The sequence below is a fragment of the Canis lupus genome, unplaced genomic scaffold (genome assembly GCF_003254725.2).
Source record: "Canis lupus dingo isolate Sandy unplaced genomic scaffold, ASM325472v2 SANDYSCAFF101, whole genome shotgun sequence".
Lineage (NCBI taxonomy): Eukaryota > Metazoa > Chordata > Mammalia > Carnivora > Canidae > Canis > Canis lupus.
In genome coordinates, this window is record NW_026019482.1 from 276,566 (window position 1) to 288,078 (window position 11,513).

An 11,513-nucleotide genomic window follows, 5' to 3' on the forward strand; every position below is an offset into this window, starting at 1 on the left:
AGACATAGGCAGAGGGAGAAGCAGGCTCCATGCACCGGGAGCCCGACGTGGGATTCGATCCCGGGTCTCCAGGATCGCGCCCTGGGCCAAAGGCAGGCGCTAAACCGCTGCGCCACCCAGGGATCCCCTCATTCTTCTTTAGTATCTCATGTTTCTCCTCTAATAAGTACAGATTAGCTGTACTTCTGTTTTATTTTTTCAGTGGTTGCCATAAGGCATAAAATGCACATCTTAACTTATTACTGTCTACTTTCAAATAATATTGTACTACTTCATGGACGACATAAGCACCTCACAACAATGTAATTCCACTTCCCATCCTTTGTGTTATTGTTTTCACAAATTCTACTTCTACATATGTTGCAAGCCCCATGATGCAATACTGTTTTTATTTACACAATTACCATTTAAATAAAATCATTAAATTTTTTATTGTCTACAACATTGTTCATTCATTCGTGGAGATCCACATTTCTACCTAATGCCATTTTTCTTCAGCTTGAAGAAATTTCTTTAGTATTTTTGTAGCTCAAATCTTCTGGAGATACAATCTTTGAATTTTTGTCTGAAAATTTCTTTAATTTGCCCTCATTTTGAAGGATCATTTCTCCAGATACGAGATTCTGGGTTAACAGCTCCCTTCTTTTGGAACATTAAAGATATCACCCTGTTGTGCTTTGGTTTGCATTTTTTCTGACGAGAAGTCATTTATTCTGTCTTTATTTGTCTGTATGAAATGGGTCTTTTTTCCTTTGGCTCTCCCCATCCCTGGTTTTTAACAATGTAATTATGATGTACATTGGTCTGGGGTGTGCATGGGTGTGTGCATGCAGAGAAAGAGAGTATACATGTAGATGTATGTTAATGTGTGTGTGTGTTTGTGTCTGTGTGTAGGCTCAATTCTTAACTATAATTTCTTAAATGGAGCTTCAGCTTTTTCAGTGTTAATTGTAGTATGGAGATTTACTCATTTAAAATTTATGTGTGGATATTGGGGCCCCTGGGTGGCTCAGCAGTTGGGCACTGGCCTTCTTCGGCCCTGGGCGTGACCCCGGGATCCTGGGATCGAGTCCCACGTTGGGCTCCCCGCAGGGAGCCTGCTTCTCGCTCTCCCTGTGTCTCTGCCTCTGTGTCTCTCATGAATAAGTAAATAAAATCTTTTTAAAAAATGGTTGCAAACATGTCAGGCTACCAGAAAGTTGGGAGGGGATGACCAGTCCTGGGCCCCTAGTGCCTTGAGGGCCACCAGGTCTCGCATGTGCACAGTATGAATAGGGCCCGCCGGCCAGGAGGGCAGTGAGGACAGAACCCGAACCTGAAGGACAAGGGTCCCTGCCTCCAAGCACCAGGACCTGGGGCCAGATGGCGTCCGGCATGGCCTGGGGGCCCTGCGGGTGACTCCGGTGAAGGTACAGAGGGAGGTAGAGAATGATTGCTGCTCTCTCCCTGCCAAGTCCTGAGCCACAGCCTCCAGAGGGAGCCAAATGCAACCCTTTGAAGCAGCACCGGACCGTTGGAATCCAGAGCTGAGCAAACTGACCACCTTGCTGCCCTACCCCGAGGACGTGCAGCCCGGCTTGACAAGCTCTGCATCCTCAGGCTGGTCGTGGGCTACCTGAAGGTGAAGAGCTGCTTTGCAGGTAAGCGGCCGCGTGGCTCCAGATCAAGCTACGAGAGGAGCTTGCCCACAAGCTCTAAGCGTTGACCTTCTGTGAGGCAGAAGCGGCACCGCAGTGTTTGGGTCCCGGACACAGGAAGAAGGCCTCACGCTCAGCTCAGGTACAATAGGTGACCCAGACTGCAGGTGTGTCTCTCTGCCCAGCCTGTCATATGGACCCTGGGCTCTGCTCTCTGTGGAAGGAGATGGGCACGGGCTTCCCACCAGGCTCACAGAATGGCAGGTGCAGAGGAGAGGTCCTAGCAGATGGTCTAACTTCTTTCCTTCCTTTACTTTATCATTTCTTGTGATAAATTAAATGTTCCTCCATCTTCCAGAGCTTTGGCTCAGAACAAAGGGCTCATTTTTCTGAAGCTATGAACTGGGCTATTTCTTATAATCTCCCAGAGCTCTTTTTCTCCTAAACTTCCTTACCATGTAACGGGCACAGTCTACTCTTCTGTTTCCTACCTGCTAATCCACTGTGTCATTGCTGAGAGCTAGTCCTAACCCATTCCTGTGCTTGGGACTTGTACGCAGTAAACTGAGTGATGCAGCTGAGCACATCCCCTCCATAGCTAGTAAGCAGCCGCACAGGAAGACAGCCCAAGGAAGACTCTGGGCCTGAACAACACGGGACAGATGGTTACAGCTGCTCAAAAAGAAACTCAAAGATGAAACGGGTCTAGTCAACCTTGAAAATACACTGAGAACTATGAAATTACCCAGCTGCAGGGGTAACTGCAAAGCAGCAGCACCTGTGGAGTCTCGTACAGCAGTGCTGTGGACTGTCCATGCAGGGGTCCACTGTGACCCCAGGGGCTGGGGTCAGGGCATCGGGGAGGGCCGCTAAATGGGCACCGGCTTTCCTTTTGGGGGTGTGGATCCAGTATCTTGGATGGAGAGAGAGGTGGTGGTTTCTCAGTTTAAAATGGTTAATTTTAGGCTACGTGAATCCCACAGGGGCTGGGATCCTTTGCGGGGAGGGAGGCAGGGGTCCTTTGTAGGCCTGTCAGCCCTCGAAGACCCTGAATAGGTCCTCTGCTTGCCTCTGCCATTGTCTCCAGGCAGTCTGCCCACGTGTCGCTAGTTCGGGCCTGTCCCCACCCACTGGGCTGTGCTGCAGGCCACTGACAGTGGTAGAGACCTCAGACCCTTGCCCTCGCTCTGACCCTCTGCCCAGGATGGCCCAAGGTAAGGGGCACACATGGGACCTGGGCTGCCCTGGAGAGCAGCTGTCTACCAGTCGTGTGCTGTGAACTGCTTTCGTGAGGAACACCTTGATCCTCAGCAGGTCCCGGCCCTGGTCTGGGCAGAGCTGGGGGCCTGAGTCCTCTCACAGTACATTAAGAAGATAATTCACCATGACCAAGTGGGATTTATCCCCAGGATGCAAGGCTGGTTCAACACTCGGAAAGCAATCAATGTGATAGATCATATCAACAAGAGAAAAAACAAGAACCATATGATCCTCTCAATAGATGCAGAGAAAACATTTGACAAAATACAGCATCCATTCCTGATAGAAACTCTTCAGAGTGTAGGGATAGAGGGAACATTCCTCAGCATCTTAAAAGCCATCTATGAAAAGCCCACAGCAAATATCATTCTCAATGGGGAAACACTGGGAGCCTTTCCCCTAAGATCAGGAACACAACAGGGATGTCCACTCTCACCACTGCTATTCGACATAGTACTAGAAGTCCTAGCCTCAGCAATCAGGCAACAAAAAGAAATAAAAGGCATTCAAATTGGCAAAGAAGTCGTCAAACTCTCCCTCTTAGCAGATGACATGATACTGTGCATAGAAAACCCAAAAGACTCCACCCCAAGGTTGCCAGAACTCATACAGCAATTTGGCAAAGTGGCAGGATACAAAATCAATGCCCGGAAATCAGTGGCATTTCTATACACTAACAATGAGACTGAAGAAACAGCAATTAAGGAGTCAACCCCATTTACAATTGCACCCAAAAGCGTAAGATACCTAGGAATAAACCTAACCAAAGAGGTGAAGGATCTATACCCTAAAAACTACAGAACACTTAAAGAAATTGAGGAAGACACAAAGAGATGGAAAAATATTCCATGTTCATGGATTGGAAGAATTAATATGGTGAAAATGTCTATGCTATCCAGGGAAATTTTCACATTCAATGCAATCCCTATCAAAATGCCATGGACTTTCTTCAGAGAATTAGAACAAGTAATCTTAAGATTTGTGTGGAATCAGAAAAGACCCCGAATAGCCAGGGGAATATTGAAAAAGAAAACCATATCTGGGGGCATCACAATGCCAGATTTCAGGTTGTACTACAAAGCTGTGGTCATCAAGACAGTGTGGTACTGTCACAAAAACAGACACACAGATCAATGGAACAGAATAGAGAACTCAGAAATGGGCCCTCAACTCTATGGTCAGCTAATATTCGACAAAACAGGAAAGACCATCCACTGGAAGAAGGACAGTCTCTTCAATAAATGGTGCTGGGAAAATTGGACATCCACACGCAGAGTAATGAAACTAGACCACTCTCTTGCACCAGACACAAATATAAACTCAAAATGGATGAAAGATCTAAATGTGAGACACGATTCCATCAAAATCCTAGAGGAGAACACAGGCAACACCCTTTTTGAACTTGGCCACCAGCAACTTCTTGCAAGATACAATTATGAAGGCAAAGGAAACAAAAGCAAAAATGAATTATTGGAACTTAATCAATATGAAAAGCTTCTGCACAGCAAAAGAAACAGTCAACAAAACCAAAAGACAATCTACAGAATGGGAGAAGATATTTGCAAATGACATAATCAGACAAAGGGCTCATATCCAAGATCTATAAAGAACTTGTTAAACTCAAAACCCAAGAAACAACCAATCCAATCATGAAATGGGCAGGAGACATGAACAGAAATTTCACCAAAGACACACACATGGCCAACAAGCACATGAGAAAATGCTCCACATCACTTGCCATCAGGGAAATACAAATCAAAACCACAATGAGATCCCACTTCACACCCGTGAGAATGGGGAAAATCAACAAGACAGGAAACCACAAATGTTGGAGAGGATGTGGAGAAAGGGGTACCCTCTTGCACTGTTGGTGGGAATGTGAACTGGTACAGCCACTCTGGAAAACTGTGTGGAGGTTCCTCAAAGAGTTAAAAATAGACCTGCCCTACGACCCAGCAATTGCACTGCTGGGGATTTACCCCAAAGATACAGATGCAGTGAAACGCCGGGACACCTGCACCCCGATGTTTCTAGCAGCAATGTCCACAATAGCCAAACTGTGGAAGGAGCCTCGGTGTCCATCGAAAGAAGAATGGACAAAGGAAATGTGGTCTATGTATACAATGGGATATTCCTCAGCCATTAGAAGGATGAATACCCACTATCTGCTTCAACGTGGACGGAACTGGAGGGTATGATGCTGAGTGAAGTGAGTCAATCGGAGGACAATCATCATATGGTTCCACTCATACGGGGAATATAAAAAACAGTGAAAGGGATTATAGGGGAAAGGGGAGAAAATGAGTGAGAAATATCAGATAGGGTGATGGAACATGAGAGACTCCTAACTCTGGGAAGCAAACAGGGGTAGTGGAAGGGGAGGTGGGGGGGGGATGGGGTGACTGAGTGATGGGATCTGAGGGGGGGCACTTGATGGGATGAGCAGTGGATGTTATGCTATATGTTGGCAAATCAAACTCCAATAAAAAAATATACCAAAAAAAGAGCTAAGCCAAACAGGAACATTAAACATTTTCTCTTCCTCAGCCACCCTAAAGGACAGCATTGCAGACTGCCCAGCTGACCGACCCATGAATCCAGGAGGAAGTGAGCATGCCTCTCCACAGGTCAATCTAGAGCTGTTTTCTGAAGGAGACTTGCTTATTCGGGTACTGTATGACATTTTCCAAATCTATCTCCTGTCAGTGGTTATGATAATAGCAGAATTGGGGCCTCAGAGGTTTTCAAAAAACATTTCATTTCAAATCTTGTTGAATTTATCTTTAATTATCAAGTCAATTTTCTGGTTGGATAAAGTATTCTATATCTATTCCTTCCATTTTTCAGACAATTCTATAACCAAAGTGCCATGTGGGTGAGAGTCACACAGGGCAGAGTCAGAAACCCTTGATGTCCATCCCTGAGAGCCAACGGCTAGTCAAAGAGCAGCCACCTCTCCCCACAAGGGTGATGCTGCATGTGTCCTATCTGTTTCAGGAAGTGTGAGACTCAGGGGGAGGGATGTATGTGTAAATCATACCATAAGCCATCAAACACAAGAAAGGAAACAAACGTACAAAGGAAAAATATCTTTTGTGTATATGGAAATATTAGCAATATTAGCATACCATATTTCATTTTTACTAACTTTGGGCACTTGAACATTTTCTTTCTCTGAAATTTTCTATCTAAATATGATATGTTGGGCAGCCTGGGTGGGCTCAGCGGTTTAGCGCCACCTTCAGCCCAGGGCCTGATCCTGGAGACCCGGGATCGAGTCCCACATCGAGCTCCCTGCATGGAGCCTGTGTCTCCCTCTGCCTGTGTCTCTGCCTCTCTCTCTCTTTCTCATGAATAAATAAATTAAATATTTAAATAAATAAGTAAGTAAGATATATTGCTGGTACCTTAGCAAGGAATCCAGGTTCTGGGTGGCTCAAATGTAACAGATCTTTACCTGCCAAACCAGAAGTACAAAACTTCCACAGACAGTTCAGGAGGAACATGCATCACCACTGGGTGAGTGGCCACAGAAGAGGCGGGGTCTCCTCTTTAGGAAAGAAGGGGTGGCATGAAAGATCACCGCATCTTTATTTGTATGGTAAGGGCTTATCTAACTATTGAGACAAATCATCACTTTTCTCAGAGTAACTTAAAAGTCAATCTGTGATCTCTCCCCACTCTCAAGCTGAAATAACTACATTTTTAATGCTTCAGATCTTAAAAAAAAAAAAAGAAAGGAAGAAAGAAAGAAAGAAAGAAAGAAAGAAAGAAAGAAAAGAAAGAAAGAAAAGAAAACAACTCCAAAAGGCGTTTCGCCAGGGGAAAAAAATCCTGACCACGTGCTCTGGGCAGGGAAGGCAGGGCTCCTAACCTCGGCGGGAACCAGAGAAACAAAGATACAAGTGCCTTTGTCTAGGAAATAAACACAATCCCGGGGTGGGAGTAAGGACAAGGAGAACCGTGTGGGACCAAGAAAAGGCAATCGAATGTGAACGGAGGCTCACCCTTCTGGAAACACGCAGCCAGCACGGAGCGGCGGGCGCGACCGCAGGCCCCAGCAGCGCCCGCCGCGCACGCGGAGCAAAGGGCGGGGAGTCTCGGGGCACGCGCTACCGCAGGGGCTCCGTGTTTCAACAGAAAAACCACTTCCGCCCTCCGCAGAGGCTGAATCTTGTTCGTATCCCAAGAGGCCTCATCCACCAGGGCGGCCTCGGGCCCGGGGTCCCCAGGGCGGCCCTCGCGGGGCGGGCGTCAGGACGGACACGGGCCGCCGCCGGCAGAGCACAGGACTGGGCGGGGCCTGCGCGGGCCGCAGCGGGACGGGGCGGCGGAGCACTCGGCGGCCGCGGGCACGAGGGCCCCAGAGCGCGGCGCCCCGGGGTGGAGGCGCCTCCGCAGCAAGCCGGCGGGACCCAGACGCGGCCGCTCGCGCCCCCCACGGCACCCACGGGGGACCCCGACTCGCTCGCTAGCGAAGGCGGCGTCTGCGCTGCGGGCTGCGTCCTCGTCGCTGGAACGAAGCCGCCGCAGAGCCGCCGAGCCCCCCGCGGCTGCCCTCGCTCTCGACCCCTGCCGGCGCCAGAGCCGCGCTCCCAGCAGGCAGGGGCTCCGCGACGCCGGCACACGGGCCCCAGGCACCCGCGGTGAGCGGAGCCTGCGCCGACCGAGGGACACCGCGGCCCGCAGGACGAGGGGCGGAGGGAACGTCCAGGGGCCCGCGTGGCGTCGGGCTGCCGGGCACGGGGGGGGCACCTGCGGCGACCAGCGCGCACCGGGTCTGGGCGAGCGGCCGCGTGTCCTCCGGAGAACTCCGGGCTCCCGGGAGGTGGCGGCCGCGTTCCCGAGGACGGGGCGGGAGGACGGGCCGGGCACGCCCCGGGCGCTGGGAGAGGCCGGGCAGCTCGGGGACACCGCGGGGGCCCGGGGCGGCCGACGGGGCCTCTCAGGGATCCGTGTCCGGCCTCGGCCCCAGGTCTGCGGCGACCGGTCAGGCCCTGGGCAGGCGCACGCGGGGGCGGGGGCGGGGCCCTTCCGGCGGCTCAGGCTGGCCCCGGCCCCCCGCAGGCGGCCCGGCGTGGTCGGCGCTGGGCACGCGGCCTCCAGCCCCGGGGGAGGCTCCGGCGGCGGCGGCGCGGCCACGGGGACAAGCGCCGCCCTCGGCCGGGTGGGGCGCAGGGAGCCGCGGGGCGGGGCGGGCTGCACGGCGGGGCCTCACCCCTGCGCCCCCGAGGCCGAGGCCAGGGCTTCCCCCGACGGGCCCGGCTCCGGCCCCACTCCCGGGGCTGCAGGCGCGGGCCTCGCCGGGCGCTCGGGGTCCTGAGGGCGCTGATCCCGGTGACGCGCCCGCCCTCGCCCCCGGCCCAGGCCCGTGCTTCGCGGCGAGGACACGGGCCGCCCGACAGGGACGCGGAACACGACGCAGCAGCCACGGCCCGACCCACGGGGAGCCGCGGCCGCCGAGGAGCGTCGAGGTACGGGCGGCTTCGTCCCAGCTGCAGGCGGCGGCGGCCGACACCGCCACACGGGCACGCGGGGCCACGCGGGGGCAGGACGTGCCGGAGCCGCGCCGCCGTCCCCGTCCCCGTCCTCGTCCCCGGGGGGCCCCGAGGGCCGCTGCGCCGGGGAGGGCTCCCGCGGCGGCCACGGGCGGGCACAGGGGGCGTCCGGGAGGCCGGCCGGAGGCAGACGGGGCCGCGGGACGGACGCGCCTTGGGCTCGGGGCCCAGGTGCCTCCGCCCGCACAGCTCGAGGCGGAGGCCGCGTGCTCCCCCTGCCCGCCCCGCGGCGAGGCCCCGAGCTGCTCCGCCGCCCGGCCGGAAGCCAGGGCTCCACGGGGCCTCCGCGCCTCCCCTGCTGCTGCCCCGGAGCCGGAGCCGGAGCCGAGCCGGAGCCGAGCCGAGGAGACCTCGCGGGAACTGCCGTCGGGCAGCCTCAAGCGGAAACCGGCCTCACCCGGCCCAGGGCGGCAGGAAGCGCCAAGACTTCCGGGCGGGCCGCCGCCACGCTCAGCCAGTGAGAAGCCGCCGCCATCACCGGCAGCCAATGAGAAGCCTCTGCCACGCTCAGCCAATGAGAAGCCACCACCATCACCGGCAGCCAATGAGAAGCCTCTGCCACGCTCAGCCAATGAGAAGCCACCACCATCACCTGCAGCCAATGAGAAGCTGCCGCCGCACTCAGCCAGTGAGAAGCCGCCACCGCCCTCCAATGGGCTTTCCTTCCATACAGCCCCGCCCACCCCCTTCCATATAAAAGCGTTTCCCGCCGGCTGCTTCCAGGCTGCAGCGCCTCTGCTGCTCCTGGGGAAACCCGATTTGCCGGTAGAATAGCCGTTTTATCTTGCAAGGTCGACACTTTCCGGCCTGCGAATCCTCCAGCCCTGCGTGGGAAGCGGAGAACCCAGCTCGAAGACACTCTTTCCTCTCACGGATCTACGTGGCGCCCTCGCCCGAGGAGGCCGTTAACCCCGTGACCCGCCCTAAGTCACTAAAAGCCATTTTCGTGGGCTCCGGGGCCCCGGAAGCGACCAGTAAGGAATTCTGTTCTTCAAAAACCGTTTCTTGTTTGCTCAGAAGCCAGTTTCCATCAGATGTTGATTTGGGCTTTGCAGACTGTAACCCACGCCCTGGGTTTCCTGACAAAACACCGTGTTCTGGAGGACGCGAGTCCCAAGGAGTGGACCCCCCCCCCCGGCCGGACACCCAGGCGGCCTCGCGCTACCGAACTGTGCCCGTGTCAGGTTGTACTTGAGAAAAGTGCAAGACATTTTTGAATATTTTCTGCGGAGTTTCATGAATGTGCTTTTGCGACGACTTAATGTGAATCTTTTGTAACCTGCCAGTAATCTTAATGTGCGACCATACTGTATTATCAGGCTTGTAAAATGTATGGACTATAAAAAAGAAATTCTGAAAAGATGCAAAACTAATGCTGTACTCATGCATTAATTACTGAAAAGTTGCACTGGCTCATCATTCCATTGTTGAATGGAAGCGTCGTTCAAATTTATGAAATGACTATTCACGACTCAGTATTTTCTGGCAAGAAAAACAATTATTCATTCAACAAATATTAGTGTTAGAGGTGTTAGGGTGCGTCACTGAAATTCTGCCCTGTTGAGACTTCGGTCCTAGAGCAGAGATGGGAATGCAGAAGGAACAGCTGGCTTATTAATGTAACAGCTGAGGAAGCAGACGACTTTTATCTTGGATACAGAGAAAGTATAAGGTGCACTTGGAGGATGCTGAGAAGAATTTCAGCAATACAGTTTTACCAACACAAATTCAAATTGTTATGTAAGATTTTTTTATATGGAAAATCATAATGTTTTAATAGGCTTATTTATATTTATATATGTAAACATACAAATTCTTAATATTTAATAGGTTTATTTATTGTATACTTTTATTGATGAAAGCATCTACACATACACAGAATAGAGCAGTGGACTTCATATATGTCACCCAGCTTTGGCAATCATTAGCATTTTGCCATACTTGTTTTACTGATCTCAGTTTTCTTTTTGCTGGAGTAATTTCAAAGAAAACCTTAAACACATCATTTCACCTGGAAAACCATCAGTCGCATCTCAAATAAAAAAGGCATTTTCCAGGGCTCCTGGGTGATTGTCTGACTCTTGGTTTCAGCTCAGGTCATGGTCTCAGGGTCTTGGATTGAGGTCAGACTCTGCCCTCAGCAGGGAGTCTGCTTGTCCTTCTCCATGCCCTTCCCCATGCTCTCTCTTGCTCGCTCGCTCGCTCTGGCTGTCTCTCAAATAAATAAAATCTTTTAGAAGAAAAGACATTTTCTTACTTGTGGCATTTTCACACCTATGAAAATTCACCATGATTTCTTTTTTTCTTAAATATTTATTTATTTACTTATTTATTTATTTATGATAGACATAGAGAGAGAGAAAGGGAGAGACAGGGGAGGAGGGAGAAACAGACTCCATGCCGGGAGCCCGACACGTGACTCGATCCCAGGACTCCAGGATCGCGCCCTGGGCCAAAGGCAGGCACTAACCCGCTGAGCCACCCAGGGATCCCCTCTCCATGATTTCTTAACGTCAGTTTGTGCCTATTTCAAATTTAAACTTGCCATTTCTGAAAAAGAAAATGTTCCTCCACAGTTGGTTGTTTTTTTTTTTTTAGTTTATTTATTCATGAGAGATACTGAGAGAGAAGCAGAGACATAGGCAGAGGGAGAGGCAGGCTTCCTGCGGGGAACCTGATGTGGGACTCGATCCCAGGACCCTGGGATCATGTGCTGAGCCAAAGGCAGATGCTCAACTTCTAAGCCACCCAGGGGTCCCTTGACGGTTGGTTTTATTCCCATCAGGACTCAAACGTGGTGCACACGCTGTATTTTGTTCCTGTGCCTCCTAGACCTCTCTCTCAGCCTACCCTCTCTGAGTGGAGACAGGATCTGTGCTGTCACTGCCACAAGTGACTGAGCGGTGTATCCATCCCCCAGAATTCCCCAGTTGGGACCTGGCGTCAGTGGACTGCTGTTTCACTAGACCTTCTACCTGCAGAGTAGAAGTTAGCTCTAAATGTTTGACTAGGGATCCCTGGGTGGCACAGTGGTTTGGCGCCTGCCTTTGGCTCACGG

General features: G+C 52.0%; 1 protein-coding gene across 1 annotated transcript; it reads left to right on the top strand.

Moving 5' to 3' along the window:
• Positions 1-1,362: 1,362 nt before the first annotated feature.
• LOC112661492 (collagen alpha-1(I) chain-like) lies at positions 1,363-10,699 on the top strand. Its single transcript, XM_049107988.1, has 5 exons — positions 1,363-1,394; positions 1,600-1,640; positions 7,088-8,064; positions 8,189-9,083; positions 9,247-10,699. The coding sequence occupies exons 1-5, from the start codon at positions 1,363-1,365 to the stop codon at positions 9,648-9,650; spliced, it is 2,349 nt and encodes a 782-aa protein (XP_048963945.1). The 3' UTR covers positions 9,651-10,699.
• Positions 10,700-11,513: the final 814 nt, after the last annotated feature.